At 42.4% G+C, this 14,555-nt stretch overlaps 1 protein-coding gene across 1 annotated transcript in view; it reads right to left on the minus strand.

Annotated features, from left to right (window-relative positions):
- pappaa (pregnancy-associated plasma protein A, pappalysin 1a) overlaps positions 1-14,555 on the minus strand; it is a 103,020-nt gene that overhangs the window by 62,010 nt on the left and 26,455 nt on the right. Inside the window, exons 7-8 of the mRNA XM_080874104.1 lie at positions 12,983-13,484; positions 2,053-2,181 (exon numbers count right to left, since the gene is read on the minus strand). Coding sequence (XP_080730230.1) covers positions 2,053-2,181; positions 12,983-13,484 — 631 coding nt within the window. The remainder of the gene's footprint in view (positions 1-2,052; positions 2,182-12,982; positions 13,485-14,555) is intronic.

Consider the following 14,555-nt stretch of genomic DNA (forward strand, 5'->3'; position numbering starts at 1 on the left):
CCTGCCTCAGTACTACATGGAAGCTCCTGTCAGGCATCATATCGGCTAAGATGAACAGGCACATGGGTCAATACATGAGCGGGACACAGAAAGGGATTGGCAAGAATACCAGAGGCGCAAAACACCAGCTACTGGTAGACAGAACAATCAGCCGAGACTGCAAGACCAGACTGACCAACCTGTGCACTGCCTGGATTGATTACAAGAAGGCCTATGACTCAATGCCCCACAGCTGGATACTGGAATGCCTAGAATTGTACAAGATCAATGGGACCCTAAGAGCCTTCATCAGGAACTCAATGGGGATGTGGCGTACAACACTAGAGGCCAACTCCAAGCCCATAGCACAAGTCACCATCAAGTGCGGGATCTACCAAGGAGATGCTTTGTCCCCACTGCTGTTCTGCATAGGCCTGAACCCCCTCAGTGAGATCATTAACAAGACTGGCTACGGATACCGACTACGGAACGGAGCAGTTGTCAGCCACCTCCTGTACATGGATGACATCAAGCTGTATGCCAAGAGTGAACGAGACATCGATTCACTGATCCACACTACCAGGCTATACAGCAATGACATTGGAATGTCGTTCGGACTGGAGAAGTGTAGTCGGATGGTATCAAAGAGAGGGAAGGTAGTCAGAACTGAGGGGATTGAACTACCAGAAGGCAACATTGCAGACATAGAGGACAGTTACAAGTACTTGGGGATCCCGCAGGCGAATGGGAACCATGAAGAGGCCGCTAGAAAAGCTGCAACCACCAAGTACCTGCAGAGGGTCAGGCAAGTCCTGAGGAGTCAGCTGAATGGTAAGAACAAGACCCGGGCCATCAACACGTACGCCCTACCCGTGATCAGGTACCCTGCTGGGGTAATAGGCTGGCCAAAGGAGGAGATAGAAGCCACTGACATAAAGACAAGAAAGCTCCTTACCATGCATGGAGGGTTTCACCCCAAGTCCAGCACCCTGAGGCTGTACGCTAAGCGGAAGGAAGGGGGCCGGGGACTGGTGAGTGTCAGCACCACAGTCCAAGATGAGACAACGAACATCTCAGAATACATTGGGAAGATGGCCCCAACTGACCGAGTGCTCAGTGAATACCTCAGGCAGCAGAAACCCAAGAAAGAGGAGGGAGACGAGGAACCATCATGGAAGGACAGGCCCCTGCACGGTATGTACCACCGGCAGATAGAGGAGGTGGCTGATATCCAGAAATCCTACCAGTGGCTGGACAAAGCTGGACTGAAAGACAGCACAGAGGCACTAATCATGGCAGCACAAGAACAAGCTCTGAGCACAAGATCCATAGAGGCTGGGGTCTATCACACCAGGCAAGACCCCAGGTGCAGGCTGTGTAAAGATGCCCCAGAGACAATCCAGCACATAACAGCAGGGTGCAAGATGCTAGCAGGCAAGGCATACATGGAACGCCATAACCAAGTGGCCGGCATAGTGTACAGGAACATCTGTGCCGAGTATAACCTGGAAGTCCCGAGGTCAAAATGGGAGATGCCCCCAAGGGTGGTGGAGAATGACCGAGCTAAGATCCTGTGGGACTTCCAGATACAGACGGACAAAATGGTGGTGGCTAACCAACCGGACATAGTGGTGGTAGACAAACAGAAGAAGACGGCCGTAGTGATCGATGTAGCGGTTCCGAATGACAGCAATATCAGGAAGAAGGAACACGAGAAGCTGGAGAAATACCAAGGGCTCAGAGAAGAGCTCGAGAGGATGTGGAGGGTGAAGGTAACGGTGGTCCCCGTGGTAATCGGAGCACTAGGTGCGGTGACTCCCAAGCTAGGCGAGTGGCTCCAGCAGATCCCGGGAACAACATCGGAGATCTCTGTCCAGAAGAGCGCAGTCCTGGGAACAGCTAAGATACTGCGCAGGACCCTCAAGCTCCCAGGCCTCTGGTAGAGGACCCGAGCTTGAAGGATAAACCGCCCGCAGGGGCGTGCTGGGTGTTTTTATATATATATATATATATATATATATATATATATATATATATATATATATATATATACATACACGTGGTGCCTGTTACCTTTGGATGCGACCATCACCACAATAGGGTGCCCCAAGTTGATGCACCAAAGGTGGAGATGGCTCACTCTCACTTTGCCTGGAGATTGTTTGGACCTGGTAAGTATACGTAGCATGTGGTATCACATCCCTGCACAAAGAGTGAGAAAAAACACAGTAAGTTCATATGTCTGGACAATACAAAGAAATACCACATGCAAAGAAAGTAAAAGTAAAAGACTGCATACGAGAAACCTTCATAAGACCAGGTCGGTGGAGATCAAGTTGTTAGAATTGTTGCTAAGTCAACTGGTGAGTTTGTGTGTCTCTTTATTCAACTAGTAAACTTCTAAGTTTGTACTTTCACATATCTGTCTTTCCGATCGACTGATACGTCTGCTTTTACCCACTGCATGTCCAGCTTTGTTGTGTTTCCTTATCACAGCGATTCAAGGAACCATTGTGACGAAATACGGGAGAAATAATGGAGGCTTACTCACTTTGATTGGCTAAGTCACCATAATGGTTTTTTGAGGCACCATGATAAGGATTTCTGAAACAAAAAAGTCTGAAAGGAAAATATATAAATAAGAAAATCAAAGCCATAAACAAAAAAATAATCAAAGCTATGAATGAGAAACCAAAACCACTAGACAAGCAATTAATCCCAGGGAAAGAAAACAAGTAAATAATAATATATGTAAGTGAGGGTGCTTTTTGGAAGTCAGTATTGCAAAATGTTTATTTATTCTCTCTGGTTTGTTTGCCTTTACGTTGTACCTCTATCATAATCAGATTGCCTCTTCTAACTACAGGTCCCTGTAATCAGTGGAATTACTTTCTTTAAAAACTGAGGCAACTGTGTTATTTTATGACTCATTACAATTTAACAAAGAACAAGAGTAAAAATAAGTAAAGGCAACGAAAGAAAGTTCTGGAAACATGCAATAAAAACAAAATAATTGAATCACAAAAGCACCTTCATTTACATCTGTATTGTTTAAGGGTTTTTTTTTCCTGTTTTGATACTTTTTTTGGTATTATTTTGGTTTCTCATTTCTAGTTTTGATTTGCATTTGTTATGGTACGGCTTCTCATTCATCATTCTTAGGCTTTCGTGGTTTTGGGGGGTGGATAGTGATCATGGCATAAGATTTGGGAACTTAAATATAAGTCGTTGTCAAATTTTGTCTATGTTCATATATTCAGAGTATCAGAATATTTTGATTTTGAGTCCGTTATTGTTTAAACAGTATAAATACCATGTTTCTTTCAATAAAATATGTACATGCAACCACAGTCATGAGGAAGACTGCTGACAGTTGTCCAGATGATAATCATCCATACCCTCCATGAGGTGGGTAAACCACATCTGAAAAGACTGGCTGTTCATAGAGTTTACTCACAGAGTAAATCGGATGTTTCGACGCATGTTAATGGAAAGTTGACTGGAAGGGAATGTGTGGTAGGAAAAGGTGCAAAAGCAACACGGGTGACTGTAGCCTTGAGAGGATTGTCAAAAAAAGTCAATTGAAGAACTTGTGAGATGTTCACAAGGAGAAGATTCAAGAAAGGAGCTACAACTGTTATACTGTAGCTAACCGAGACAATGTTAGAAACGTCTTACCTGGAGAAAAACTTCTAGACTGTTGCTCAGTTTGTAGAAATATTTAAATACAGAGAATGTGCTAAATGTGCTACACAGTGACGGTGTTCAAAACAACGTGTGTTTAGTCCTTAACAAGACACGCAGATGTGTTAAAAATTAACACATGATGTGTTATTTCTAAAACATTGGTCTTGAGCGTGCGAGCTGGATTGTCCAGCCAACTCCCCTGATCTGAACCCCATAGAGAATGTATGGGATGCTGTCGAGTGGAAGATGAGAAACACCTGACATAAAAATACAGACAAGGTGAAGGTCGCAATCAAAGCAACCTGGGCTTCAATAACTCCTCAGCAGGGCCACAGGCTGATTGCCTCAATCCCACACTGCGCTGAAATTACTCAAAAATATGCAAGTATTTGTGTGAAAGGAGCCACAGACTTATGTATTGAGTATATAAATGAACATACCTTACAAACGCTGGACATTTCTGTATTGTATCTTTTGATTGATCTTAGGAAAGATCGTTATTATTTGAGATACTGGATTTCTGATTTGCAGGCGTTATAAAAAAATCACTTTACATTTAAAGAATACAACTTTTGAATATATCTTTTTAAGACGTTGTAGTACAATCAAACAGCGCAACAGTTAATGTGCAGTAGCGCATGTTGATGTCTTTCAGTTCTTAAAGTAAAGGGAATGCTTGAATGCTGTATGCATGCAGCCTTTTTTTGGTATATCTGTTAAAAACGGCATCTATGAATGGGATTAAGTAGAACCAATAGTTTAGCCATGGATTATTTCACATGGACCATAAATATGCCTATTACAGAAAGCACCTCGCATACAGTCCATAGAATTACATAGCAATGAGAGACGCATACACACAGGCTTTAATTAAAACAGGCATATCACACTATTCCCAAAGCTGCCATATATTCCAGAGTGTGAATGTAACGCATCAGCAGGATCAAGCACTGAACTTTCCCTGGTACCCCAAAGATTTAAACTAAAGAGTCTTCAAAGAAGGCTTTGCATGAGGTTCAGGAAAGCCTTTGCCTTTTCTGAGCACTTTTTTTTATTTACTACTGAATGAGAACACGTAAATGTTTTCAATTAGAGGCTTAGGGTAAAACATGTAATCTCTTCTTCACTTTTCCATGTTTGTTCATGGCATTCCCAACAGAAAGACCTAGACCAAGTGCAAGTTCGCCATGAAGTACGAAATATAAAAAGTGACAAGCCTAAAGATCAAGTAACAAAATGAATTCTCTTACAGCAAAGTTCGTGCCTGAGATTAGTTATTTATGTTGGCTTTATTATTATCAACACAGAACGTTTGGCCTGACAGACTCTCATCTGCACAACAGTATGCCCTGTTCCGCAATGTTGGTTCATACTGGTGCAACTCTAGGTTACACTCAAACATGTCCCTTCTAATTGAATTAGTTTAGCCTCTGGAAAAGTCAAGCTCTGGGAGACTTTATCTTTGAGCAAAGCAAACATGCAGAATAGACGGAAAGAAGAGAGAAACAGATGCCGCTTTGAAAGGAGGCACACAACTTTCCCTTTTGTGGATGGGCAGGTATTTGGGCCGCTCGGTTTCAGGCAATCCAATGCACTGAAAAGCACTAGCACTTACTGATTGGGCCACAATGGGAGGCCTGCTCATGCAAGAACAAGCAGAAAGGATGATTTTAATGACTGGATCTAATGAGGTAATCTAGTTCTCGTTAGGCTGATGGTCAGTCCTTCTAGCTTTTCACCGTCATCTCACAAATACAACTAAAAACAGTGCTGTAGTTTTCAATACATGGCTGTTTGAACAAACATGCTGTTTGATTTAGGGACTAAAATCAAGATAAAAACAGTGCTGCGTGCTTCTTTCTCTGACAGACAATTTTCACACATGAACTCAGGTAAATTTCTCAGGATAGGTCACACAACTGTCTTACATGTAAGGAGTGAGGTAAGATAAATAAATTCCCCAGATTGTTACCACCAACATTCTTACCTGGGTGCAATTAGACTGTGTACTATCAGGTTAAAAACCATCTCACGATTCGATTATATCAGGCATTTGGGTTCTCGCATGCACGATGATGTGATTGCTGGGAAAAGCGTGTAAAAAATGGCTCACGACCGTGGCTCAGGGGGTTGGGAATCGCATCTGTAACCGGAAGGTCGCCGGTTCGATCCCTGGCCTCTCTGTCCTGGTCGTTGTGTCCTTGGGCAAGACACTTTACCCTACTTGCCTACTGGTGTTGGCCAGAGGGGCCGATGGCGCGATATGGCAGCCTCGCTTCTGTCAGTCTGCCCCAGGGCAGCTGTGGCTACAACTGTAGCTTGCCTCCACCAGTGTGTGAATGAATAGTGGTATTGTAAAGCGCTTTGGGTGCCTTGAAAAGCGCTATATAAATCCAATCCATTATTATTATTCATTATTATTATCACGACTCCGGGGAATCATGTTCTTCTTTCAGTAGCAAAGTTGGAGCGGCGGTTTACAGCCACGCTGGGATTAAAAGGCTTAGAAAGGAAGCTGAGGTGAGTGACTAAGCCAAAGACTGTGGTTATGTCCGGCGCCTAGGTCTATACAGGCAAAGAACTGCAAACTCGTTACCCGTGTCAATACTGTAGCAGTCAATTGCAAACATTTTATTTAAGCGTGCCCCATGACTTTCTTATTTAAAAAGCAATAAACAGATTATCAGCTCATGTCGACTGAGCCATATATCATCCTCAGTTATTTTCTGAGAAAACACCACGAGATCAGATCCCCCTCGTGTCATACATCACAGTCAGCTTGGGGCACAAAGGCAGTTTCCTCAGGATCTGCAAAACTCCATCGTGGGGTCCTTTGTCCTTTCGCACAACATTTTTTTCTCCTCTTGTCACTGATATAATGATACAACACAGCTTCTGGGAAGCGGGTGAAATAGCTGCGATATTTAATCTACTGATTTGTGTTCACGGTTATTAATTTTCCCATTTTCTTGTTTAATTAATTAATGTGAAGTTTAATCAATGAATTTGCGTTCACTGACAAAGTAGCCAGACTTTCTTCTCATCGTGTTTTTGTGGGGATTTTTGTTTGTTTTGGGTTTTTTTTTTACTGATCTTGAGCATGGGTTTCGGAAAGTCTTTCAAAATTTTGTTTGAACACTGAATGCTTTCTTACTGAATTATTTTTAGTCCAATCCATGTGCCTGACCATTTTCAGAGCCACTTAATGCCGAACTTTGAATGATTCGGGCATAAAAACGGCACCAGTTTAAATGTGGTCATATGTTAGTAAAGCCACTGGCAGCAGAGAAGAATGAACAAATAGCATAGAGATTTTTAATTTGTTTGTTTGTTTGCTACCTCAAAAGCACATAGTGATGTTGTGGACGAATTTATAACAGCCACACCTATAGGTTTCAAACAATTTAGTATCAGAATTCCTATCCAGTATTCATAAAAACACACTTATCTGTAACTAATTATAGCTATGTAAAATATCTGCTGTATAACTCATAGCTCAAAGGACCTTACTACAATCACTGTCAACGTGTCACATGATAAGATTTCATCATTAGTGCTTTTTTGTTCTTCTCAAAACCCCAGAATAATTTTTTTTTTTCATAGTGGCTCTCTTGTGAAGTCTTGAACAAAGCCCTGTAATATGCATTTCAAAGGTATTCAAAACCACACAGAGCCATGAGTTAACATACGTGAAAGCTACTAATAGCAAGAAGTTTGCCGGTGTGTGCCTGTGCTCGTCTGTGTGTTCCAACCTTTACTGATATGTGGACACTTATGTGCAGATGCATTTCCATTCTGTAGCTCCTTGTTGTTCTTGGCGGAAAGACTCCAGATGAGAAAAACAGATAAATGTATGGAAGTTGAGAAAAAAAACAACTTAATTTGAACCTGCAAGATCACCAAACAAAGCCTTACTTTTCAGGACTGTTAATTATACACCCACACTAACCTGTGCTATATGTATAGAGCTAAAATAAATTATTCAAACAGGACAGGAAATAATTTTTATGGCAATCGTATGCCTTTTTAGAAGTCCTCTGGGTTGCGCGGGTCTGTAGTTTCTATTTCCTTTTGCCTAAACAGCTGCATTTGCCTGATGAAAAATGATCAAATAAACTAAACAAGGACAGAGAAATGTCCTGGCTCTTCCTGAACCTTTAACCCTTAGCTGATTAATGACTTCTACCAGTTACAAGCCAGACTTTACCAGATTAAAAACAACTAAAAACATCTTTTTAGAATTGCATTTTGTTAACTTTTGTCTGTTTTTGGGGCGATCGTGGCTCAAGAGTTGGGAGTTCGCCTTGTAATCGGAAGGTTGTCGGTTCGAGCCCCGGCTTGGACAGTCTCGGTCGATGTGTCCTTGGGCAAGACACTTCACCCGTTACCTACTGGTGGTGGTCAGAGGGCCTGGTGGCGCCAGTGTCCGGCAGCCTCGCCTCTGTCAGTGCGCCCCAGGGTGGCTGTGGCTACAATGTAGCTTGCCATCACCAGTGTGTGAATGTGTGTGTGAATGGGTGGATGACTGGATATGTAAAGCGCTTTGGGGTCCTTAGGGACTAGTAAAGCGCTATATAAATACAGGCCATTTACCATTTTGTTTTATACCTTGTGAAGCACTTTGTGATCTTTTATCTAGAAATGTGCTATATAAATAAAATTTTACTTTACTTAGTTACTTTACCAGATTACTAACGGTTTGCTATGGATTATGTTTTTTATGTTTGTAATGAAGAGGTGATCGAAGAGAGTAAAGTAATAATCGCTGTAGCTGCTGTCGAAGGATTTCCGACTAATCGGTGATTTTTACTGCTTGTTATGAGAAAAAATAATCCCCTAACTCTATTAACAAAATAAATTAATGTGTTGACAATAAAGTGATATAGAAACATTGCCTACTTTTTCAAATAGCTGTGTGAACTGAGTGTGAACATTAGATTGACTTAAAGGAAAGAACTGCTGTTCCCCCCATTTGACCAGAACTACATATAAAGTCCTCGGTTTAAGATCTAACTTGCTTTCAGAATTAGCCAAAAAGAGTGCCACACAATAGTTAAACAAGCAAATCTAGACTTGAGTAGCTAAAGGGATAAATGTGGCAGATAATATGCAGAACTGTACAGAACCAGAGTTAAATTGCAAAGGGGGCAGTAGCAGCACTGCTACTGGACGACCTCCTTTGAGGAGGAGTGGAACCATCTTCTGCTACCTTCTTTCCTTACATTTGCTTGACCTCCTAATACTGTCCCTCTTTGCCCTCCAATCATGGCCATAATTTACCCCTCAAGTAGTCCTAACTCCCACTTTGCATCTCGTTACTTTGACCAAACAATCCATCATACATGGGTTGATACTTAGGAGGTATGTTCTCTGGCATCTCCTTTGCTCAGTTTGCCTCAACTAATCTGAAGGCCAGTAAGCCTGAAAGTGGAGGGTCAATCATCCGTGTCTGTCAAACCCACTGAAACATACTGCAAGACGATGCAACTGTCTGTGTGGTCAAGAAAAGCATTTCAGCAAATCGACTCAGGTAGTCAAACGGAGCACTTTACGCTGGATTTGTGGCGGACAAAAACATCTGGGTGACCTTCACAATGTCAGAGGTTATGTTTGTTTCGTTATGCTTCGTGACGAGCCAATGGGCCTGCATCAGTATTCCGAACGACGTGTCTAATTTAATGTTTATGCCCTGATCAGTAAAAGAAAGTGAAAACATTATGCCCCTTCATTCTGCCTTTTGGAGGTTGTACAGTATGTTTTTATTTTGTTTGTTTTGTTCCACAGTGTTTCCAAATAAATTGTCCTAAAAGACACACTATTCTTCTTCAGTTGGATGAGCTACAGACTTTTATGGCTAGAACACACATACTTACTTGCTAGATCTTCGCTGACCATTTAACAGAAACAAGATCGCACATGCTCTCACAACAGAAAACAGACAGCCATCGCTGGAATGCAACCACAGCTAGTGAAATACACCACAGCAGTAAAACTACCTACAGTACATCAATAATAACTGAAGTGTGCCAAAACCTCAAAATAAATACATTCCTACTGTAGGCAACCTTCCACGGATACTCACACTACAGTGGGGCAAAAAAGTATTTAGTCAGCCACCGATTGTGCAAGTTCCCCCACTTAAAATGATGACAGAGGTCAATAATTTGCACCAGAGGTACACTTCAACTGTGAGAGACAGAATGTGAAAAAAAAATCCATGAATTCACATGGTAGGATTTGTAAAGAATTTATTCGTAAATTAGGGTGGAAAATAAGTATTTGGTCACCTCAAACAAGGAAAATCTCTGGCTCTCACAGACCTGTAACGTCTTCTGTAAGAAGCTTTTCTGTCCCCCACTCGTTACCTGTATGAATGGCACCAGTTTGAACTCATCATCTGTATAAAAGACACCTGTCCACAGCCTCAAACAGTCAGACTCCAAACTCCGCCATGGCCAAGACCAAAGAGCTTTCTAAGGACACCAGGAAAAGTATTGTAGACCTGCACCAGACTGGGAAGAGTGAATCTACAATAGGCAAGCAGCTTGGTGTGAAAAAATCAACTGTGGGAGCAATCATCAGAAAATGGAAGAAATACAAGACCACTGATAATCTCCCTCGATCTGGGGCTCCACGCAAGATCTCATCCCGTGGGGTCAAAATGATCATGAGAACGGTGAGCAAAGATCCCAGAACCACACGGGGGGACCTGGTGAATGACCTGCAGAGAGCTGGGACCAAAGTAACAAAGGTCACCATCAGTAACACACTACAACGGCAGGGAATCAAATCCCGCAGTGCCAGACGTGTTCCGCTGCTGAAGCCAGTGCATGTCCAGGCCCGTCTGAAGTTTGCCAGAGAGCACATGGATGATACAGCAGAGGATTGGGAGAATGTCATGTGGTCAGATGAAACCAAAGTAGAACTTTTTGGTATAAACTCAACTCGTCGTGTTTGGAGGAAGAAGAATACTCAGTTGCATCCCAAGAACACCATACCTACTGTGAAGCATGGGGGTGGAAACATCATGCTATGGGGCTGTTTTTCTGCCAAGGGGACAGGACGACTGATCCGTGTTAAGGACAGAATGAATGGGGCCATGTATCGTGAGATTTTGAGCCAAAACCTCCTTCCATCAGTGAGAACTTTGAAGATGAAACGAGGCTGGGTCTTCCAACATGACAATGATCCAAAACACACCGCCCGGGCAACAAAGGAGTGGCTCCGTAAGAAGCATTTGAAAGTCCTGGAGTGGCCTAGCCAGTCTCCAGACCTCAACCCCATAGAAAATCTGTGGCGGGAGTTGAAAGTCCGTGTTGCTCGGCGACAGCCCCAAAACATCACTGCTCTCGAGAAGATCTGCATGGAGGAATGGGCCAAAGTACCAGCTACTGTGTGTGCAAACCTGGTAAAGACCTATAGTAAACGTTTGACCTCTGTTATTGCCAACAAAGGTTATGTTACAAAGTATTGAGTTGTATTTTTGTTATTGACCAAATACTTATTTTCCACCCTGATTTACGAATAAATTCTTTACAAATCCTACCATGTGGATTCATGGATTTTTTTTTCACATTCTGTTTCTCACAGTTGAAGTGTACCTCTGGTGCAAATTACTGACCTCTGTCATCATTTTAGGTGGGGGAACTTGCACAATCGGTGGCTGACTAAATACTTTTTTGCCCCACTGTATACTGGGAAGTTATGTACAGGCACTTTATGGAAGTTAGATATCATCACTGCATCCTGCATAATGTGCGTGCTCACTGTTCTGCCTCTTATCAAGCACTATCCTTCTCATGGGAACCAGGCTGACAGCATGATAGTGGGATGGCACAACACACAGCTCTGTCATGTATAGCAACATGTTTTTTTCCTGTGTCAGCACATTCCATAAAAGCAAAGCATTAAATTCTCACCACAGTGTGCAGATAATACCTTCAACAGGCCGTCTATTTGCCCTTTCATGGAATATGGGGGGGAAGCAAATGTGGGCAATAACTGACCTATGACTTATAGGAAACAAATGTTGGGCAACAGATTTGAAACTGCAGAACAAGAGGTGGCTTGCTTATGTTCCTGGGGGCATTAAAAAGGTTATCTTGTATTACGAGAACGTAGCTAAGTGAATAGTTTCCACAGATAAAAAAAAACAAAACACTTTTTACTGGCATGCCCTGAAAAAACTCCTAATTACATCACACTAAAGAAGGAAGGTATACAGTGACTGCTCAGCAAGTCTCCATTTTTTCTCATAAACAACCGTTTGCAGAAATATTTTTCAGGCTGCTGCAAACTTATTGTACAAGCGGTTTTTTTGAATTGTTTTGTTTGTCTTTCTGCCCACCTGCCAGCAAGCTTGCACAAAACATATGACAAGCTGAAATACATAAAACCTGGTGGACTATGAACAAAAATGGGCAATCTGATGAGTAAAGTAAGGGATTACTATTGCAAAAACGGTAATTAGATTACCGTTACTTCCCGTAGGAACGCTGCGTTACTGCGTTACTAAAACCGTGATTTTTTTTTTGCAAGAATGTCTCATGACAGTGACAGTGACGTAAGCAAGTGCGATGTTCTATATCGAGTGCGGGAGAGAGTATGAGCGTGCAGCGTTTAAAGCGTGGAAGTACTGACCTTACTTTAAGTTTGATTCCATAAAAAGTGACAAAAACATTAGCGTCCTTTGTGTGTGGGAAGAAAACTTCTTGTTACAGCGAAACCCCCCTAAACTTCCAAGCAAGCACTGAGTGGGATACGACAGAGAAACTCGCGGATTCTTCAACTGACCGCGGCACACCTGCACCAGCGTAAACCTCCGCCTACCCCACTCCTGCTTTACAGGTGAAAATAGTGCAACAGGACCGCTAGTCTTTGACTTTAATTATTTTCTGCTGTGTTTTACTTGCATCTATTTGAAAGAGTGAGTGTAAACACAAAATTTTTTTTTGCTTGATGCATGAAGTTAAAAGATTACAACTAATAAAACAAGTTTTAAAAAGGGACTTTTCCTCAATTTACAACCTCTTCAGGTTGTAAATTGTGTTTTTAAAAAGTAACTAAGTAACTAAGTAATTAATTACTTTTGAAAGTAAGTAATCAGTAAAGTAACGGGATTACTTTTTTGGGGAAGTAATCAGTAATTAGTTACTGATTACTTTTTTTAAGTAACTTGACCAACACTGACTATGAACAGGCCAAGTCAGAAATATTTCACTCAGAAATGTTTGTGTGATCCTGACAGGCTTTGAGTGGCGATTTACGTGGAGGTTTGGGCACTCATAGAAAAATATTCACCTACCAGGTCACTCACCTATCTGTATATCGGTGGGTAGGTTCATTCAGCAGCAGACCGTTGAGGGCATGTGTGAAGGGTGGCTGACGCAACAGGCGGTAGCGTAAAGGCTGGCAATGGTTGCAGAGTTTATAGTCTGGCTTGGATGTCAAGAGAGTGGCGTCGATCTCCAGATGATGCTCCATAGTGTAGAACTGTACCCCATACACCTCTTCCTCAATGTCCAGCTTCATAGTGAGCGGGGTATCACAGAAAACATTGCTGGGACCCAGTGAAATGTTGTTTCCACTGACGGTCAGCAGCAAGATGTTATGGATCGCAGGCAGCGCTGTTTCCTCGCGGCTAAGAAATGTAACCCACACAGTCAAGGAGTCAGGTACCAGTGGGTAGGCGAACTCTAGCTGAAGCATGCAGCCCTGTAAAGGGCACTCTGGCAGGCCAACGATGTCTTGCTCGGTTGCTGAATGAGGGCTCCAGGTACGCACACTTGGTTCACAAGCCTGCTCCACATCAGGAGGGCCTATGGGATGAAATTACAAAGCAGTCACACACACACACACACACACACACACACACACACACACACACACACACACACACACACACACACACACACACACACACGTAGGCAACACAAAAACTTTAAATAATTCACAAGCTTATGTTGACCATTTTAGATACAGCTATGGGTGATTATTAAACACTCATGCAGACACATAATGATGAATTCAAATACACTATTGTACAGAACTATTTTAAGATAACCGAACAGGTAAATTTAAACTAAATATTAAAAAAGATTGCTGACAGATTTTTATTTTTTATTTTTTTTAACCGCATCAACAATCTTTTTGGTGTATCTGCAGTGCTTGCAACATCAAGGTTGAGGTGAAACTGAGAGTTCATTGTGAGTCCATCTGCAGAGGAAAGGCAGAGCTGAGGTGTGTACCTTCTGAGAGGGGCCCTGTGCAGGGTTCTCACTTCAGCGCAGTCATTACAACCTCTAACAGTCACACTCCAGCCATATTTGGAGTCCACACACAGCTAACTTGGATTATCCCAAGTGACGTACACTAACATTCATCAAGCACTTTTAGAAGCCAGCAAGCGGCAGACACTATGTTCTCCCTCAATTTCCTTTTGTGCATTTCCAAGCTGGCAACCAAAGAAGCCATTTGCTAACCTCATTTCTGGGCACCATGCAAAATTCCAGTGTTTAATCAAGTGAAGACTGAATATGGTTTCCAAGCCACATTATCTCAACACATTTATTATTGTACTGTAAGTGTGTGTGTGTGGCCAGTGTGGAGGTGAATTAAAGAAAAGAGAAAGGGAGTAAGAAATAGAGAAGAGAGGGAGAAAAGCGGGAGGCTGGAAGAGAATGAACTAAGGTACTCCAAGAGGTTGGCTTTGCTCGGCTCATGTAATCCCGGCTTTCTGGGTAAATTTTCATTGAGTTTGCAAGGAAAGGAGCTGTAGCCACTGAAAATATTTTGTAATGTCAGCTGTTATGGTGGGCCCCACTCCTGCTCTGGCACAGGAATTATGTGGTTGAAGATTTAAGAGGAGAAAGAGTAGAGGTGCCATTGTG

Source organism: Rhamphochromis sp. 'chilingali', assembly GCF_963969265.1.
Source record: "Rhamphochromis sp. 'chilingali' genome assembly, chromosome: 2".
NCBI lineage: Eukaryota > Metazoa > Chordata > Actinopteri > Cichliformes > Cichlidae > Rhamphochromis > Rhamphochromis sp. 'chilingali'.